This window comes from Chionomys nivalis, chromosome 13, assembly GCF_950005125.1.
Source record: "Chionomys nivalis chromosome 13, mChiNiv1.1, whole genome shotgun sequence".
NCBI classification, from domain to species: Eukaryota; Metazoa; Chordata; class Mammalia; order Rodentia; family Cricetidae; genus Chionomys; species Chionomys nivalis.
Window position 1 is genome coordinate 19,078,671 of NC_080098.1, and position 21,050 is coordinate 19,099,720.

Below are 21,050 nucleotides of genomic sequence, written 5' to 3' on the forward strand. Positions count from 1 at the left end.
GCCATTGAGAAAGACAGTAGATGTTTACCTTTAGTGTTGCCGGCTTGTGCCATGTGGTAAAATTCTAAATCAAAAAAAAAACCAAAGGACAAGAAATGTAGCTCAATTGTAGAGTGTCTGCCTGGCATATGTGTGGCTTTGGGTCTCTGGTGCCAAAATAAGTAAGTCAGTGATTACTAAACTTGGCTGTTGATAGCAAGATTGCTTGGGAGAGCTGTTTAGGAGCTCTTTGTACACTGATACTGTAAACTTAAAAAGTCTAATAGATTTATTTAGGTTTTTCTTTTTTAGTTAAAGGAAAACTTAGACAAGAGGTGAGAGAACAGTGCTGTCTTTCTATCCCTCCATCTGTCCAACTATACCTCACTCTACTTTCCCATTGATCCTCTCTCTCTCCTTATTTTTATTTTACTCTCTGCCTCTCAATCTCATACATGCACACAGCTGTATTTATGTATATATTATGTTTATAGAATAAACAAAGCCATCAACAGGTATTTTCAGAAAAAATTAGCAATTTTAAAGGCGATTATAAACTGTCCAAAGGATAAACGTATTACATATTTGCTCTGGATTGCCAGCCCTAAGTCAGATACGCAGATATGAAAATCAGAGGTCTAATAGCTAATATGTCTGTTTACCATAGTGAGCTGCCTCGCTGAACTGATAAAAGCATGTGCTCGCAAGAACACTTAAAATACACATATACCTCACGTCAGAACTGAGTTTTGAAGCTCTGGGAGGATTATGGTAGCTTGGAATAGTGTCAGCTCTGGTGTGATGAAGGCCCTTCTCCAGGGATCTTGAGGAATCTGTCATGTTTGAACAATACCTTGCCATTTCTACTTTAGAGTGGATGGGAGTGGGTGGGATATTATTTAGTTGGTTTTGTTGTTGTTGTTATTGCTGTGTTGGGGTTTTTATTTGTTATATTTGTTTGCTATAATTATATATGTTGCAGGAAAAAGCATATAGGAACACTTCTTGAGACCTATCTGATCTAACATCTAAAATTATAAAAATATACCAAAGTTTTAAATTCTAACTGAGGTCAATTAGAATTTGATTGATCATTGTAATCTAGAGCTCCCTGACCTAGAGTCGACCATTTTGACAGTGGGTATAGAAAATGGTATCTGATTTTGTGAAATGCCTGCACAATGTATTTTTCGGGATGCTTTTCATGGTCTTTTTCTCTGGAACTTTATAAAAATGTTGCCCTGCTTTTTAAAGTGTGCTCTAATTGTCCCGTCTGTTTGTCAGCGTGAAGAGGATGGTAGAGATCAACTTTCTCTGTGTCCATAAGAAGCTGAGATCCAAACGGGTAGCTCCAGTGTTAATTCGAGAGATAACTAGAAGAGTGAACCTAGAAGGGATCTTCCAGGCTGTTTATACTGCCGGAGTGGTTCTTCCTAAACCTGTTGCCACATGCAGGTAATAGCACCACACAAACATCAGAAGTTTCCCCTTTGCCAGATGGGATGGGTCGTAACTATGTTCTCCTCTGATTTAATCCACAGGGATTGGGCTTGCTGGGGATAGTAGTTTGTTGGTAGCTGATGTAGAGACAAAACTCAAGCCATTGACTCTAGTATTCAGTATATCTTGTAGCACTCTCGGTTATTAAGTGTAAAATTTACCCACTAATGATGCTGGATTCATGTTTCCATGTCTGCTCCATCTGATGTCTGTGCATGGGGAAACCTGTGGTGTTGCAGTCTAGAAATGCCCATCCAGTGTCACACTGCTAAATGTGACGTATTGTCAGTCAGAAGTCTGAGAGTTCTTGTTGGCTAACCAGGCTCGCAGAGATTACTCCAGAGGGAGTGCAGTCAGACTGTTACTGGTCTAACCTGCTTTTAAGACATCAAAAAATAATTTCCCTCCACAAATTCTCTTGATTCAAGTAGGATGAAACTTGAAATTAATATAGTACAAAACTGTAAAATCACTATAGCTTACTAAATTATTACATTAGTAAATAAACAGAAAAATTGGCATCATAGGTATATTTCAGTACAAATAATGTATTATATACCAAAACTGAAATCAAATTGAAGAATTTCCTCAGAATTAGTTTTCTTTGATGGTATCTACTAATAGATACGGTTTATTTTGCAGGAATATTTTCATGACCTTAAACTTCTTGTTTGGTTTGCCTCACATAAAATCATGAGGCTCCTTAAAATTTACATACATCTTTTATTAAATAAAATACAAAATATAAAATGTGTAATATTCTTATTTAGGGGAAGATATGAAAGACCACAAACTCCAAAGGAACATAACTAGACAATTATGCCTTGGGTTTTGTTTTTCTTTATATCTTCAGACAAATTAATACATAGAAAATGGCCAGCGTCATCAGTGCACCTGGACAATGTAAGTGTTAAATAGTGTTTAATAGAACAGCTAAGACAGAGTAAAACCTCCATTGTCTTCCAGGTATTGGCACCGATCCCTAAACCCCAGGAAACTGGTAGAAGTGAAATTTTCTCACTTGAGTAGAAACATGACCTTACAGAGAACGATGAAGCTTTACCGACTTCCGGATGTAAGTAAGAGGCATGTGCTACTTTTCTAAGTTTGTAACCATTGACACTTTTGACATCAGACTGAAGCTGTGCCTATAACTGGGAAAGGAGAATGCCATAATTTTTGAGTGTTGCCACTTAATGACGGAGAAAAGTCTTTTTTTTTTTCCAATTGTTAATGTTTTTGTTTGATTGTTTTTGAGACAGGGTTTCTCTATGAAGTCCTGACTGTCCTATAGAACTAGGTCTGTAGAGCAGGCTGACCTCAAACTCAGAGATTCCCTGCCTCTGACTCCTGAGGACTGGGTTTAAAGAAGTGCACCATCATGTTACACTTTGTCCCATAGAACTCAGAATCCAAGCTTAAAGAAAAGATTTGGGAGATGAAAATAATGTATTCATTTATCTATTTTTTCTATCTTACTGATTTTTTTAAAAAAAACTTTTTAGACAGAATCTTGCTGTATAGCTGTATAGAAGTGACTGTATATAGCCTAGACTGTCCTCAAAAATCTTAAAATCCACCTGCTTTAGTGTCTGGGATTACAGGCATAGGCACCAGTCCTGGAAGCTACCTTGTTTCGTTTTGTTTGGTGTATGTAGTGTGGAACGTGCTCATAACGTCTGTGGGTGCCCATGGAGTAAATATTGTTGTGAAGTCAGGGATTGATATCAATGTCTTTCTCTACCACCCCATTTTAATTATTGAGGTAGGGTCTCTCACTGAACCCACATTTGGTTAGACTAGCTAACAAGCTTACTCTAGGGGTTCCCTATCTCTGCTTTCTGAATGCTAAGATTACAAGTGGGCCACCAGACCCATATGGGTGCTGGGGATCCAAACTTCAGTTCTCAGGTTCAGCAAGCACTTTATCCATTAAGCTGCCCCCCTTCCCTTCATCTTTTTAAACTAATAGTCATGATATGAAAAATTGTTGTCACATAAAAAATTTAAATATAGATGAGTGATACATTATGTATCTTTTACTGATTGTCACAAACCAAGCAGCTTCAAACAGTATTGGTTTGTTTGTTTTTCAGAGACAGGGTTTCTCTATGTAACAGTCCTGGCTGTCCTGGAACTCACACTGTAGACTATTAGCCTCAACACAACTCAACAGAGATTTGCCTGCCTCTGTCTCCTGAGATTAAAGATGTGAGCCACCACTACCCTGTTCGTTCTCTCTCTCTCTTTATCTCTCTCTCTCTCTCCTTTTAAACAGTTATGTTTAAACCAGTCATTGTGACACATTCCTATAATCATAGCACTCAGAAGACTGAGGCAGGAAAATAAAGAGTTGAAGTCCAGCTTGGGTTACACAAAAATACTATGATTTGGGATTGGAGAGATGGCTCAGCAGTTAAGAGCACTTGCCTCCACATGGTAGCTCGTGGCCATCTGTAACTTCTAGCCTCTGTAGGTGCCATTTACACATAGTGCACAAATATACATGCAGGCAAAATATCCATACACATAAATAACCAAAAAAAGACATGTCCTGTCTAAACAAAAACACCATGCACATTTGTTTTCATATGTGTTCCAAAGAGCAAGCCACCACTTAACTGAATCTTCTGCTTCTGGCCATCTGGGTTTCAGTCAGCCAGGACCAGAGTTGTGTACACATTGACTGGGGAAAGAGCCACTTTTCGGCTCATAGGGCTGTTAAAAGGACTGATTTACCTTCTAGTTGGTGGGCTCAGAGCCGTTTCTGCTTGTCAGCTGCCACAGGCTGTTCTCAGTTCCTTGCCACAGGGTTTTCTCCACAGGGCAACCCATAGCCTGGCAACTTATCTCAAAGCCAGTAAGAGCTGTTTATAGAAGGGGGGGGTTGTGCCAATTAGATGAAAAGCAAAACCCTCTCCCCTGGAGAGGGGAGAAGATGGGAGGGAGCAGAGAAAAATGTATAGTGCAATAAAAACAATTTAAAAAACATTCCAAAGAAAGAAAGAAAACCAGAACCCTGTGCAGCCAAGTCCTAAAAGAGATGTCCAGTCACTACTGTTGATTGATTAGCAGCAAATCACAGGTCCCTCTGTGTTCAATAGGAACAGTTCAAACCAGACATGATCTCTAAAAGGTGGACTGTCCAGACATTCTCAGCTACAGATAAGATCTCTGATGTGCTGTTTTGTTATGTGAATTGAAATTAAAACTGCATCCATGCCTAATTTTTCACCAGGAAGGAATACTGCTCCACATTAGTCTCCCAGGACTCTGTATTAGGCACAAAGCAGTCTAGTGTATATGTAAGGAAAATATTCACATGGAGGTTACCTAAAATGGAACAAAGGAAAAGCAGTTGTATTACCTATCCCAAGTTTATGTTGGCTAGTAAAAATACTCAACTTGGCCTTTATAGTTCTTGCATAAAAGTTAATCTCACAGACAACAAAGTTTGGTAAATTGGTGGTGAATCACAAACAAGCTTTTGTTCTAAAAGCAGACTTTGTCATGGTTCTAACAGTTGGCAGTGTTCCTTCTGTAGCAGCCGTGTTGTCAAAGTGTTGAGTTTTTTTGCCGAGTAAGCTTAGGTTTATAATATGCTTTTACATACATTAATCAATTTACTCTCACATCTTTAGAAGTTAGTACTTATTTCTATCATACACATGAAAAATTGAGGTTTAGGAAGGTTGATATAGCTCAGGCTATAAAACCAAAAACAGTAAGACCTGTGATGTCCCATCCTAAGCTTCAAAGGTTTCCGTTAGACCCCTTTCCTTATGGTGCTTGCTCTCACACACCCCTGTAGGAGTGTCCTACTGTGCCGTTATTACCATATACGTGAGATCAGAAAAGAACAGTTATCAAGGTCCAGGCAGATTTCGTTAACATGTTCTAAGTCTAAGCATCTTTCTTCTATTTCAGTTATAGGAAAGAGGAATGAAGAGTAGTTTAGTTTCATTCTGTTGCTGATTTAAAGAAACCAAAGCCGGGTGGTGGTGGCGCACGCCTTTAATCCCAGCACTCGGGAGGCAGAGGCAGGCGGATCTCTGTGAGTTCGAGGCCAGCCTGGTCTACAAAGGGAGTTCCAGGACAGGCACCAAAGCTAAAGAGAAACCCTGTCTCGAAAACAGCTTTGGAAGGAAAGGGCTTATTTCCCTCAGACTTCCAGGTCACAGCCCATCATTGTGGAAAGTCAAGGCAGGAACTTGAAGCAGGAATGTTGAAGCAAGACTCATAGAGGAATGCTGTTTACTGGCTTACTCTGTGCCTCATGCTCAGTTAACTTTCTTATATAGACCAGGCCAACCTCCCCAGGGATGGTGCTGCCTACAGTTGGCTGGTCCTCAATCATCAATCAGAATAATCCCTCAGGTTATAGGTACAAGCCAACAGGATCTGGGCAATTCCTTGGTTGAGGTTCCTTCTTCCCAGGTAACTCTGGGTTGTGTCAGGTTGATCGTATAGACTGATTAGCGTAGTAGTTGGTAAATAAAGAGGGAAGAGAGAGCAAAAGAAATAAAAATACAGATAATAGAAAATTGAAAGATGCCAACAGCAACCACCCTGATGCCTCTTGATTAAAGATAGACAGTGCAGCTGCTAACAGTCAAGCCACTTGTACTGCTCAGTATAAGGGAGCCTTCTGGAATATACACCATGGTTGTTTCATTTTTACCATTACCATTTTTTTCTTAGAGTTCTTGTTTTTGTGTCTTAGGCATAGACTTCTGAACCTAGGTACTAATGTTTGTCAGGCCAGCATTGTACTAGAGAATGAACATTTATAATCTCATGCACTTGCCTGAGCAGTCACAGGATGGCAGGTTATTATTTCTATCATAGAAGTTGACATGGAAAACCAAGATTGGCATGTGGAGTCTGCTTTGTAAGAGCACTCATTGTGGCTAGCATTTCTCAAAGGCTAGACTTACCTTACTGTATCTCCCTGCTGTTCTATGTGCTTGTTTATTTGAAGTTCAGGATTAAGATGGAGGAAGGGGCTTAAAAATAAAGGAATTTGAAGTAGATTAAAAAGTAGGATTAATCAACCAGCATGTCTGTGCTTTGTGCTGTTAAAAGGGGTACACTTGCTAGGGTGCATTAAAGCATACGGTGTTTTATATTTTTAATAGCACTAGATGATCTTAGTACTTAGAAACTCCCTTCTTTATCATATAAAGTAACCATAACCATTACTGCCAACTATCTCCAAATCAGCTCATACCATGTTGACAGGTAACACTTTTGTTTTTCAGTGGAGTCTGAGTTTTTTCCTTATACAATTGTACATACAAGCTTCAGATTATGTGGAGTTGAAAAAAATAATCGATACTAGTTGAGGCTGAGAAAGTCCCTAATTCAGACACAGAATTTGCTTAGGAAATGTAAGTTGTTCCTATTAACCAGGAAAGTTTCTTTGCTTTATATTGAACCCCCAGAAAACTTGAGTATTTTATTCAGTTATACAAAAGCATCCTATTTTTACCTCAGTTTGGGTCTTCCCAGTTATTCTTTTTTTTTGGCGTTTCAACTGTATTTTATTTTATTTATTCTTTTTTAATTAATATTTCCACCTGCTCCCCGTTTCCCATTTCCCTCCCCTCCTCCCAAATATTGCCCCCTCCCCCCACTCCCCTCCCCCTATCCCCACTCCTCTTCTCCACCCCCCACACCATTCCCCCTCCCTCTCGATACTGAAGAGCAGTCCAAATTCTCTGCCCTTCCCAGTTATTCTTGAAGACAGTCATAATTGTCTGATCTATGAAGCATCCTAGCTGAAAATATTGTCTTCTTTTGTGCCACTTGTATGTGCTGTTCAAGCCTTCTGTACTGAGCTACATAACTCGGCACAAGAGAGTTTTTAGGTAACTTTGGCATATAGACACATTTTAGATAGCTTTGGTCTTTCTAGCATTCAGAAATACATATTTATTTTACTTATTTCCCCGTGGGACTGGACATTTCTTTTTGCAGTACTAGGATTTAATCCATGGTTTTGTGCACACTAGGCAAGCACTTTACTGGGACTAGATGTTTCTGATCTTTCGAAAGCCACAAAAAGATTAATAAAAGTGTGAGCTGTTTATTCAGTGTTAGGGATTTAGTTCTCCAACTTTAGATAATTAAATGGTATTTTAGTTGAGGTTCCATGTGTTTATAGAGTACGTACTCCGTCCTTGAGCAGCTTGTTGTAAACGCTCAACCCTTGGGCCTGGAAGTGTAAAGCATCCATTGCTAGCTTCCTTGCCTTCCCCCGCACTAACCAGTAATCAATCAACACTGTTGGTCATAGAGCCTTAGAAACATCTCTAACCCTCAGTAGTAGTTGATTATAGCTGCCACCAAGATAATAGGGTCCTTCAGAAATCATAATGTTCTAATTCTATGAGTTTTATTGTGTTTTTTTTTTTAAATTTACCTATTTAGTTGTGTGTATGTGTATGCATTTGCATGCATGGTGCATGTGTAGAGGTCAAAGAATAGCTTTATAGCGTTGATCACAGATGCACACCACCATATCTAGCCTTTATAAAAATGTGGTTTCCGGGGATCAAATCCAGGTTGTTAGGCTTGTATGGCAAGTAGTTTTACTTGCCTAGTCTTCTCCCAGGCTCTAGGGATTTTTAGTTTAGAAATATTCACAAGTAATTGAGAGCAAAAAAGTATATTAGCAATATTTGTGCTACTTCTTAAAATTATCTAATATTTCTTCAAGTGGAAAAAGCATAAAATTTGATGCTGTTATTCATATCTGTTAAATTCTTGTTATAGCAGTTTGTAATGTTCCATTTAGTTTGTTTGGATACGAAGATAGGACACAAGCTGGACAGTGGTGGCACACGCCTTTAGTCCCGGTACCCTGGAGGCCAGCAGATCTCTATAAGTTCAAGGCCAGCCTGGTCTACAGAGCAAGTTCCAGGACAGCCAAGGATACATAGAAAGACCCTGTCTTGAAAAACCAAAATAACAACAGCAACAAGAATATAGGACACACATTGCTTATCGACTTTATCTTTGTTGAGAATGCAGGCTATCATATGTTTGCCAGGTATACTGGTGGAGTTCAGAAGACAGCTTGCAAGAGTTGCTTCCCTCCTTCCATCATGTGGGTCCTGGGGTTGAATTTACATGCTCAGGGTTTGCAGTGGGCTTCTTTATCCCCTGAACCATCTCACTAGCCCTCATCATCTTTCTTTTTGTCCAGGCTCAGTAAGTTGCCCAGACTAGCTTTGTACTCACTGTATATTCCAGTCAGGCCTTGACCTTGCAATTAATTCCCATGCCTTATCCTCTCAAGTAGCTGGGATTATATAGGCCCAACCATTTAGACCCAGCTTTGGGTTTTAATGGATTCATGGTATACTGCAGGTTCTGATTCGCTAAGGTAGGTCTGGAGCCAAGAGTTTTCAGTTCTGAAAATTTCCCATAGGTACTGCAGGCCTGTGGGTCACACTGAGCACGAAGTAATTTTATTTTACTCCTCTTCATTGTACTTCTGACTTTGCTTTATTTTCCTTCTAACAAGGTTACAAAGACTTCAGGTTTAAGACCAATGGAACCAAAAGATATCAAAGCAGTCCGAGAACTGATCAACAGCTACTTGAAGCAGTTTCATCTAGCTCCTGTGATGGATGAAGAGGAAGTGGCCCACTGGTTCCTCCCCAGGGAACACATCATTGACACATTTGTGGTGGAGGTAAAGATAAGCTGATAAAATAGTACTGAGAACAGGTTAAAGCTTCTTTGAAGAGGATTGCAGCATGCCCATGTCCTTCCTCCATCCGTGACTACTGCCTTTGCTAGCCCTACCACAACTGCTTCTAGTCCTGGATTTGAGCATTTTCCCTAGTTACTAAAGGGAAATTAGGGTGCTTTTCTTTGTTTGCTGTGCATTTGCTCTTCTCATTTTGAAAAGCTAGTAATTACTTTTGCCTCATCCTAGATAGCTATATTCCAGAGTTTAATATTATTTGGAGTTGTGTATAGCTGGCTGGATCTGAACTGCCATTAGTTGACACAGATTCAGCCCCTTAACTCTTGTTCAAGGAAGGGAAGGAAAAGGAGCCGTCTGAATTCTCTGACCGTTGCCTTAGTGGGACTTAACACCTTTTTTTCAACCTTGATTACAAAGCTTGGAATTGGTTGTTCAGATGGTGTCTTGCTCGGTGGATTGAAGTGGAGTTGAACTGAGAAAATGGGATTTTTTTGGCAAGCAATTTGAAGACAGTGGAGAAGGCCAATAGAAGTGATTCTAGGGATTTGTTATATCACTTGTAAACAGAACTGTTACTTAGCACTGTCAAGCATTGTCAGAACTTATGATCACGGGTCCAGTTAGGGCAGTCTTGGAGAGACTGGCCCATGGTGAGAATGATCCACAAGACATTTATAAAGAACAAGTGAGCAGATAGTTTCAAAATTTGTATTTCTAAAAACTCTTTGTACACAAATCTTTTTATACTTGTATGTCTCCGGAGCCTCATAAACTGTCCAATCTCAGGACTTAATCGCTAAAAAATTACTCAGAACCCAAAAGAGTTTCTGCTATGGATTAGGTCAATAGTTATTTACCATACTCAATAATGTAACAATAGTAAATCCATTGCATGTTACCTAAAGAACATCAATACATGAAAACCACGAAGATTAGTGAAAGAACAATTTTACGTTTTTAAAAGTGCATGCCCTTTCCTTGGTTTTGCTTTCAATTCATTGTGACATACTACTACCTTGATTGAATTACACGAAAAAGATATCTCCCAAGAAGTAATGAAGATTTGAAAATAGTGGGTAATTTAACCTTCATATAATTGCTGTTTTTTTCCCTTGTGAGATGGGGTCTCAGTATGTCACCAACTCAGGCCCACTATGTAATTCAGGCTGACTTTTAGATTCTTTTTATCTTATGAGTATGGGTGTTTTGCTTATATGCATGTCTGTGCATTACATTATGTCTGTGCCTTTGGAAACCAGAAGAGATTCCCCTGCAACTGGAGTTATAGAAGGTTGTGAGCTTCCACATGGATGCTGGGAAGAGAGCCTGGGCCTCTGGTAGAGCAACCAGTGCTCCTAGGCACTGAGCCATCTCTCCAGCCTCTGGCTTTAGATTGCTGATTCTCTTGCCTGAGTGTCCTGATTCCTGGGATTACTAATGTACAGTACCACACACAACTCTTTTAAGATAATTATGAATACTGTGACCTGAAATTATCAGTGAACTTTCTATTCTCTTGATCCGAAACTCATTGGTCTGTTGTCCCCCATCTTTGTCCTCTTCCTTTCTCTATGTGCCCCTTCTCCCCAGCAGTTTTTATACACACCAAGCAGATTCTCTACCACTAACTTATATCTGGTTCTTCACATGAATCTTATTTACATACAAGTTTGCAACATCATGCATTGGCCTCTTGGAAAATGTAGATTTACTGAGCTACATAGATCTTTCAAATATTGACATTTCATTTGATAGTATTTAAAATTACATTCATGGGTAAGACCTTTGTCATCAGAAATATTATAAGGTACCATATGGTAGAGAATATGATTTTTTTATTCTTCTTTAAAACTTTAGCTTAGACCCTGAGATCTCAAATGTTATTAACAAATCTTATTCACTTCTAAGAAAAGGTGCTAGATACCAAGGCTGAGTGGCCATGTGCTTTGAAATGGTGTTCTATTCACCACTGGGTGGCTAACTTGGCATACAGTTTTGTTTCCTCCTGGCAGCAGACCATATATACTCCAGTGTGAGTGAGGAAGGCAGCTTCTTGTCCTCAGCTTAGAGGCTGCAAATCTGCTCCTGTGACTGTCCTTGTCAGTGTGAGCATTGACTCATCAGTCGGCCTGGAGTAACTTTCCATTAGGACCTGCTTTGGAAGAGTCTGAATATCTCCCACTAACACTTTGACTAAACTGCAGTCCACTTATTGGTCTTTACTTAGTATAAAGGACTTAAACTGGGTTATAGAAAAGAAAATCTCAGTTGTTGCTCATTTAGACAGAAAGTTGGGTGTAAGTCATAGGTCAGCATCAGCTGAATGCTTGTTCAAGGAAGCACTCACTTGCTGTTGCTTACCTCTGTCCTTCAGAGCCCTAGTGGGAAGCTGACTGATTTCCTGAGCTTTTACACGCTCCCCTCCACGGTTATGCACCATCCTGCTCACAAGAGCCTCAAGGCTGCCTATTCCTTCTACAACATTCACACAGAGACACCCCTGCTGGACCTCATGAATGATGCGCTCATTATAGCCAAGTTGGTGAGTGTTGTTGCTTTTGTACTACAGGGCTCTCCTTAAGCAAGTCAACTTAACAGAAAGGTCCTCTGCAAGAGCAATGTGGCTCTTGACCATGAAGCCACCTGTCTGGTCCCCTTCCCCAGTTGTCTTTATAATACAATCCTCTAAGATGGTTCTTAGTCTTTGGCTTTATATTGTAGATACTTAGCCTTACAAGTGCATATTTAAGTTATTGTAGAGGAAATGATGTTATACAGGAATATATACACAAAGAATACATTAAGCCATTGGTATTTTAAACTTTTTATATTGGCAGAAAGGATTTGATGTATTCAATGCACTAGATTTGATGGAAAATAAAACCTTCTTGGAAAAACTCAAGTTTGGTATAGGAGATGGCAACTTACAGTATTATTTGTACAACTGGAGGTGTCCAGGGACAGACTCGGAAAAGGTGAGTAAGCTTGTTATGACAGTTCCATACCAGCTTCCTTCAGGATAAAGGGGCTTTAACTATTTCTGGTGTGTGTGTGTGTGTGTGTGTGTGTGTGTGTGTGTGTGTGTGTGTGTGAGTGTGTGTGTGTGTGTGAGAGAGAGAGAGAGAGAGAGAGGAGAGAGAGAGAGGGAGAGGAGAGAGAGTAGGGATAAGCCCCACCCTAGAGGACGACATCCCCTCTCCCAACAGAGTTTGCCCTCAGGGTTAGGGACATCTTTTAGTGGTTGGTTTAGGGTTGAGGGGATGGGGTGATATTTTCATGGAATTAGGGGTATTTTCAGAAAAAAAAAAGAAGAAGGGGGATTAACTGGTTTTATGGGATGATTGGTATTTGTGAATTACTGTTTATAGAAAATTGTATTGGTACTGTTTCCTGTATATTGATATATTGAATATTAAATGTGAGTGTTCCTACCTCTATTTTTGTATGAGTATGCTTATAACTTTGTCTATATTGTATTGATACATCTACCATATTACAATGTACATTTCTACCTCTGATACTATGACATTGTTTACAGTTGAAGATCATTGTCTTCATATATTACACAGTTGTTTATTTTAGTCTTCAAGTTAGATAGGTATTGGGAATTATATGTTTGTCATATTTATTTTTAGGTTAATCAGGTCTTTTAAATACATAGAGATTATATTTAGTATAGGTAGTATGATCTTCAGCCTCTTCAAAGAGCTGTAGAAAATGGCCTTTAATCTAACCTAAAATTTCTGTGCCAACGAGACACAGTTACTCCTGGCAACGCCACTCTACTCCCAAGAGAACGTTGAGCACCAAAGACACTCCACTGGGAGCTTGTCTTCTTGGCAGAACTGGCCTTTGGGTTAAAAAAAGCCCATACCTCAACTTCTGACAAAGATACAGAATATTCCTAAGTGGATAAAACAGGATTGTCTTATCCTGCCAAGACAGGGTAGGATAGTTCTAAGAATGGTATGTCAGTTATGTTAGGCCTTAGCCAAAGTTGGTTGACTCAACATTGCAAACGAGACTTTGGGTGATTGCCCAGGTAGTCAGTTGTCTCTGTCAATTGTTGCACATTTTGGATATCTCTCGTTTGTTAAGTAATATTTATTCCCTTCTCAGATCTTTGACGGAGTTAAAGATTATATAATTGTAGTTACTCTCTATGTTATTTAGACTCCTTGAGATAAAATGTTTAGCAAAACTTTTGTTCTCAATATTGTTTGTTATATTTATTATTTGTTATTATTGTATATAGTTGTATTTGGTTTCGCTCTGTCTTATTTAGACAAAAGGGGGAGATGTAGGGATAAGCCCCACCCATTGGGGGCGTGTTCGCCTCGGGCTAATGTTTACTGATAAATCTGCTGGGCGTGATCCCAGCAGCCCCTTTTTTTCTCTGCTTTCCTTTCTCCCGCGGGAACCTGTGGTCCTGTAAGTCTATTTCCCCATTAAAGCTGTATATATTTTTATAATCTGTCTGCATTCATTTACGTCGTTACAAGAGAGAGAGAGATTGATTGTAAATGGAATCAGTTAACTCAGTCCCCTGCTACTATAGGAGGAAGGGGACTTTGTATGTTTTCTGTTGTTAGAGGTGGTTTTTTTTCTGTGTGTATGTATATATAATATGTGGGTACATATGTGGTACAGCATATATGGAGGTCAGAGGACAGCTATGAGAAGTCAGTCAGTACTCGCCCTCTACCAGGGCTCCAAGGACTGAACCAAGGTCATCAGGCTTGTGTGGCAAGTGCCTTTACCTTCATAGCCAGCATCATGGCCCAAGGGAACTTTTAAAAACACAGATATAGTGTGCTCTATTATAACTCAATTTCCTCTTCCATTTGGTCTAATCCCATTTTTTTTTTCCTTTCTTTAGGTTGGACTTGTTCTACAATAGGTGGATATGTTACTTCTAGAAGGCTGACATTCTCATTTGTTAATACTCGATTTAGTGAATCCTGGAACTGCCATTCCAAAGAAGAATAAAAGCACAAGTTGAGTGAAATTGAAGTAGTTGCTAACAATCAGAACAGATGGCCAATAGTACACATACCTAGTTAGGATGTTGAAAGCCAATCTCTGCTGTTGACTGATGTGTGGGAGGGATGAAGGTGTCCACAGAGTTCTCATGGTAAAGAAAGGATGTTGTTCTTCCACTCTAGAAGTGGGATTGTTTCTCTGTGAACCAAACAGAAGTGGTGGCATCATGTTAAGAAAACCTTTGCTGTTAGAAGAGTCACTGCTGCTTTTCTGTTTATTAAGTGGTGATATACTTGTATAACAGAACAAGGATCCATATGTGTATCACCTTACATAATGCTACTGGGAATGTTTATAGAATTGACATATGGTAGATAATTACGTATGGAGCAATATGAAAATGTACCAGTGACTTAGCACATTTATTATTCCATAAGAAGCATAGTAGCCAAATCAGCAAACATAACAGGTCTATCCCATAAGCATAGTAGCCAAATCAGTAAATATGCAGGTCTGTCCTTTGCTCTTCAGCAGGTCAGTGGATTGTTTCAAAAGCAAAATTTGGGGCAAATGTTCAGCATGCTCACTAAAGAGTACACGCCGACTGACCAGACCTTGAGACTGCTTGCAATCTCATTACTCAGCAGTGTCAAGGATGTGTGAGGGAAAGGAAGTAAAAGCTCTAAGGTCAGATTAAATGCCCAGGAGTAGTATAGTAGTGCTGTCAGCACACAGATGGTTTGAATGTTTTTATTATGCAAAATTGCACATGTTCCTTTATGCTGACTTTAATTTATCATGAAAATTGTCATGCTAATGGAAAATGTCTTACTTGTAAATACGTATTCATAATTTTGTTACTGATGTTGTTTTTACCTAGAATTTGAAAAACAAGTTTCACAGTGTACATATGTGTGTATATGCTGCCACTAATCCAAGGGAAAGTAAAATACTAAATAAGGCCATTGTATAGACTGGCCTTTGAGTCAGATGCCACAAAGTAGATACTTCTGCCTTTACTACAGTGCCTCTGCCCCAGTCCAGAACACTACTTCAGAAAATATGGCATTTCCTTCCCTTCTAGAAAGGACTCACCAAATGTTACTTTTAGGTCGAGTCTTACCTGTTGGCTGTTCTGTACAGCTAACAAGTTGAGAATGGTCGTTATTTTTTTTTAATGATTAGGGGAAATGGCCAAAAAAATGACATTTTTGTAGCATGGAAATCTTAGGAAATTCAAGTTTTATCAGAATACAGCCACATCTTCATTTATGACCTACCTATGGCTGCCTCATGCTACGAAGGGAAATTAAGTAGTTGTGATAGACTGGATTGTATTGCCTGCAAAGTTAAAATAGTTGCTGGCCTCTTAACATATTTATGGACTGAGGTCCTAAGTAGGCCACGAATTTTGCCAGACCTGATAGCACCACTAGAGGGAGCACCTGGGCCTCACAAGTGGTGCAGAAGTGGGACCTGTCCTGTCTGTCCCTAAAGACACATGGCAGATTTCTTATTTCATATGGTCCATGCCCAACTGTCACATTTTTAACAGAACATCTTCAGAAAATAAAACTACCTATTCATTGGAATACTGTTTAGAAAGACAGTATTAGGTAAGCAAGTTTAGTGAATCTGGATTTACAGCTCTTTGGAAATTGTTTCACTCCTTTTTTGTCTTAAACAAATTGAGTTTTCAGTTAGAAATGCCAGTCAGGAATTTTTTCATGGGCTTATTTACCTCATGAGGAAAGTTTTAAACCATCCCTTTAGAGGTTTACTGCACATTGCAGTTGTTAAAGAACTCATCACTTTAAATACACTAATAGTTAACATTGGCATATTCATAATTTAAGCACATGATCGGTATTTTACAAATCAGTAACCAGTGCAATTGCTTGGATATAAAAATAGCTGTTAAAACCAGATACAAATGCAAAGTCTTCAGAGTTGTGTTTAAGTTGCCCTGTCTCTATATCCAAAATGTATTATAAGATTTTTCTTCAAAAAATGGAAATTTGTCAGATAGAACAAAGGTGGCACAGCCCATAAGTTCAACCAGAACTTGAGGTAAAAGTTTTAATATCCCATTTACTTCCTCCTAGAATGATTTTCAAGACACATAGTCAGTTCCTATCCAAAGCACTGGCAGCTTCGTTTCCTAGCCGGAAGACCCATTGAATCTCTCCTCTTGCCACATTTCACCTAAGTTACTACTGTAGTTAATTTTTGTTGTTTTACTTTTTTTGTTTGTTTTGGTGCTGGGGATCAAGCCAGGGATTATGTGTGCTAAGTACATGTTCTATCACAGAGCTATACCCCCAATGTATTTTGATAGATGTTAAGTATTGCAAGGAAATTAATGATATGCAGGGAGGGAATTCTTATTGAAATAACCTTATCAGGCTTCCCCCCCCCCCCCCGTATCAATCAAGTCTTTCTCCAAGCTTGTGTCAATGCTTACCTACAAAGAAAACCAAATTACCCCAAGTAAAAATGGTATGCCGCTTTTGAAGACAGTGTACTGCTTAGCATTTAGTGTCTCTCCCTTACAACTGAGCACCTTCTCCAGTTGTTTCACCCACCTTATTAGACCATGTCTGTGGTCCATTTTCCAAGTTTGATAGAGAAATGTTAAGTGCTGTAGGAAACTGATGTTCTTGCAAGCATTGTACCAGCCTTTAAAGCAGTGAATTTATACACGCATGGACATTAGTCTCAATAAACTTTGGTTTTGTTAATCATTGTTTTGAGTGTTTTCTGTACTTCAAGGTTTTCAGTGTACCTGTTCCACCCAGTTAGAAAGCCTTGCCATATCTGAAAGAACAACTCCATGCAGGATCCTAAGAATATATGTGAACATACTTTATTTGTTACAAACTTATTTAGACCATATCCTTTAATGAAATGATAAGTTCATACAAACTACTTTGAAATGGATTTTTTACTTTTGGGTGGTTTCCTTATCTTATTAGGGTTGGGAATGAGTTTCTTTATTTTAAGGGGTTGTAGTATTACAGCTGAGGCCTGCCCACCTTCAGCAATCTTTCTCTTACTAAGTTTTGAAAGGTCATCAAATGAAGTGTCCAAAATCTCTTTGTCCTGGCTTTCCAACAATTCAATCTCTAAATTGTCTTTAGGATCTTGGGTTCTGTCTTGAAGCCATGGCACATGTAAGCTGGGCACCCTGGGAATGATGGCTCTTACTTCCTCAGCAAAGTCCATGGTGTTCTTTCTGAAGCCCAAGGCTAGCACACATTTTAAGCCAATGACAGGAGCAATTCTCTCGCTGAGTTGAGGAACCTGACAAGCAGGAACAGTTCTGCTTATACTCAGCTGAATCATGTGTGAGGTGATGATGGCAGGCTTGACTGACTTGCACACTAGAACCAGCAGCAGTTCATTCCTCTCCAGAGCTCTGGTGACTTCATTAACACCAATGACCAGCTGTTTTCTGACATGGGCTGGCGTCCACCCTGACACCTGTAGATGCCTATCGTGCTCCTTCTCCTTCAGATGCTTACTAATCTCAACATCTGGGGTACATCTTTGCTTTTCTATAAAAGGTGTTTTCTTCCTTTTCTTATCTTCAATTTTCTGAAATCCAATTGATTTAAACTTGTCTTCGAGGGTCTGTAATATAAAGTGTATGTCCTCTCTCTCCAAGGTGCTCCAGGAAATGACATATGGGTTGTTCAGTGATGTCTTTACAACCAGAGGTCTAGTCTTCCGAATAGATCCCCTCTTTGGTGCTTGAGGGGCTGCGGCCATCTTGAAAACCCTTCAGAAAGAAGCAAGATGATGAGATTCTCATGTTAGCAAGGCAGGTTCTGAGAGTATTTTGGTTATATTCTCCAGTCTCGTTTTTTTTAATTCCAGATTGATACACTGTAATAGCAAGTCTAAGGCCCAACGAGGTAACCAGAAACAATTTTTATGGTAAAATGAACTAATTTTAATTTCCCCTATTTTTTCATGATATCAGCCAATGTGTGAATGGCTGATGTTAATTTGTTAGCTTCTTCTGAACTCTAGCTGGTGCCTCCCACTCACTTTTAAAAAGTTAGTAACATTGAATAGGTTTGTGGATCACATCATAGAGCACAAGTAGGGGTCAGAGGTTCTCTCCTACCATGTAAGTCACAGGTAGAACTCTGGTCACAGGCCTTTATTCTCTGAATCATCTCAAGGGCCCCTCATTTATTTATTTATCAGCACATATTCACTGAGCTTCTCCTTTGGGCAGATGGTGTTCTAGGCACAACTGCTGGTGGGCAACAAGACCCTGTGTCTACCCACACAGAGCTTATACCCTTTAATTTCTGAAAGTAATAATTAACCTATTTCCATGGCTAAAACTTCTATACTTGTTAAGTCTCCTTCCTCCCATGATCTCCCAGGTTCCTTCCTAAAACACTCGGGATATACTGGCACATTTTTCCCTTTACATGATCACATGACTACTGCTTTGGCAGGCAATTTCATGAAAACAAAACAAAATTTGTGACGAAATAAAGATTAATCCATTAGGGAGAAATAAAGGCCTAGGCTCCTTCCGAAAGCATATTAAAAGCCATTGGCCTATTCATAATCTAGAGACTATGGTATTAACCTTACAGAGTTAGTTAGGATGTTCTCAATCGCTCTCTAGTTGAGCATTCATTCATTTAGATTCAGTTTCCCTTTCCCAAAGGCAACTGCATACTTCCTTCTCAGTTTTCTCATTCCTAGAGTTCATCTGAGGGCTGTAAAGACCCAGTTGACAAACTTTAAGGAAGTCCCCTCTGATTAAGGGTCTTCTAATTCAAGGCACTTTCCACAACCCAATTCCCTAACCCATGTGTGTAGGGTTCCCCAGTATGTGGGTGGGTTAGGAAGCAGACTCACAGTCCAAACTGAGAATTAGTTTTTCTGAAGACTTTGAATCACGGCTCCATCTCAGAAATAACAGGTAGCTTTTAAGAACATAAGGGTGGCTTATTCTCACCCTAGAGCTATTGAGCTGTGGGAGTGCTCCCAAGCCATGGGGGCTGGTAAGAAGATGCCCAGGTGAATTGGGTTGCCTTTCCAAACTACAGCCCTAAGAAATGGTATTGCAGACTCATTCCCCATCCTGATTCTTCTAGTCCACCTTCATTCCAATGAGACCTGCAGCCTTGGTCCCATCAGCCCACTGGTATTAATACTTTTTTTTTCCTTCCCCATACTGCACTACAGCCACTACAGCTTTTTTCTTTTTTTCCTTTTTTTCTTTTTTTGTTATGTTTTTCGAGACAGGGTTTCTCTGTAGCTTTGGAGCCTGTCCTGGAACTAGCCCTTGTAGACCTTGAACCCACAAAGATTCGCCTGCCTCTGCCTCCTTAGTGCTGGGATTAAAGGCGTGCGCCACCACTGCCTGGCTATAGTTTTTATCAAACTGCAAATCAGTTACTGTATCTGACTAAACCATCCATTGGTGTAAGAGGGACTTTCACACTTAGATGCGCTGCAACCAAGGGGCAGCAAGATTGGGATCACTTCTCTGATACACAGAACCTGAAAGGGGAGCTTTAAAAAGCTCTGTTTGCATAAGGTGACTGCCATGCCATATGAATTTCTAAAATGCTGATTAATAAGAACGGAGCTTCACAGACAGAAAAGCAGGGTGGACTTGCAAATGCCTTGTCATCTATGTCTGCAAGCTGCTAGTGCCTGCAAACTCAAGGGTTCCCTTTTTTACCATAATCTTTTCTCCTTTCACCCACCACGCACATTATAGACTCGGCCTATTTAATGAAGCTTCTGGTTTCTTATGTCCGTATTCACGTATACCCTGCCTAGGATACTACTCATACCACCACATCGTTTCTTCATCAAATTCCTAAGGATTATCTTTGATGCCCGAAGCCATTAGGCTTTAATAAGAGCGGCTGGCTCACTTTAAAACCAGAGTAGTGAGAAGGCAGGAGAGGCCTTTTCCTTAGGGTCAGGAAAAGGCTTTCTGGAGGAAGGGAATGCTATCTAAGAATTGCTTCCAAACGAAGTAGGAAGTGGGCAGCGGTGAATCCCAGAAGAGTATTAAAGCAAGTTTAGTGTCGCTGGGACAGAGTTACAGGATAAAGACAAGATGGTGGGCTCTAGAGTCTTGCAGTGTTTAGCGCGATTAGAAAGGCGTCACAGAAAGACGCTGACTTTGGGAAGGGACCCTGGAAAGGCTGTCAGCAGCATAGAAGCTCCCGTGGTCTCGGAAGACTCAGGGACACCCACGTTACACCACACGAAGGAACGCCCCCTCCCGGGGTGGACCGTGAGAACAGTTGGAAAGGGCCCCAGGGAGACCTGGAGCTGGGTGGCCGCAGAAGAGGGCGCAGCCCCTTGCCCGCCCGCCCCGCCCCGCGGTGACCGGGTGCCCACGGGCTGGAACTCGGACCACGGGCGCGTGCCCACCTTTGTAGAAGCTCCCTGCGGAGACCACGTGACAGATGGATTTCTTGCTGCGACTCCGCCGTCACTGAGGGCACCAGTGCCGCCTCCACGTGCGCCTGCGCTGCGCCTGCGCAGAAGGATATCCTGGCTGCCTGCCCTCGGCATGACGTCACACCCAGTAAGGTACTTAAACTGCAGCTGGCGACAGATCGATCCGGGGTGGGGGGTAGGGGGTGGGGGGTAGGGGGTGGGGGGTGGGGGGTGGGGAGTGGGGAGTGAGGAGTGAGGAGTGAGAGGAATCCCTAAGCGCGGAACAATGCTCCGGAGCAGCACTGCGCATGCTTTTAATCTGTCTCGCGAGAGTCTGTGGTTGCTGTAAGTAACCAGCCGCTCTCGCTCCGGATGCTTGTTTAAAGATGGTGAACCAACCAGTTCTTGGATCCTGTCTTTCTGGTTTAGCCCA

General features: G+C 40.5%; 2 protein-coding genes across 3 annotated transcripts in view; one reads left to right on the plus strand and one right to left on the minus strand.

Moving 5' to 3' along the window:
* The window catches only part of Nmt2 (N-myristoyltransferase 2), a 44,995-nt gene extending 28,092 nt beyond the window's left edge, over nt 1–16,903 (plus strand). For both annotated transcript variants that reach the window (XM_057787347.1, XM_057787346.1), the window contains 6 exons: nt 1,264–1,434; nt 2,446–2,554; nt 9,011–9,181; nt 11,574–11,741; nt 12,037–12,174; nt 14,079–16,903. In XM_057787347.1, coding sequence (XP_057643330.1) covers nt 1,264–1,434; nt 2,446–2,554; nt 9,011–9,181; nt 11,574–11,741; nt 12,037–12,174; nt 14,079–14,099 — 778 coding nt within the window. In that variant the 3' untranslated portion in view covers nt 14,100–16,903. The remainder of the gene's footprint in view (nt 1–1,263; nt 1,435–2,445; nt 2,555–9,010; nt 9,182–11,573; nt 11,742–12,036; nt 12,175–14,078) is intronic.
* Nucleotides 16,904–17,033: 130 nt separating this feature from the next.
* On the minus strand, nt 17,034–20,808 carry Rpp38 (ribonuclease P/MRP subunit p38). Its single transcript, XM_057787637.1, has 2 exons — nt 20,609–20,808; nt 17,034–17,963 (listed from the first exon to the last, which is right to left on the minus strand). Exon 2 carries the CDS (start codon nt 17,951–17,953, stop codon nt 17,108–17,110), a length of 846 nt encoding a protein of 281 aa, XP_057643620.1. The 5' UTR covers nt 17,954–17,963; nt 20,609–20,808; the 3' UTR covers nt 17,034–17,107.
* Nucleotides 20,809–21,050: the final 242 nt, after the last annotated feature.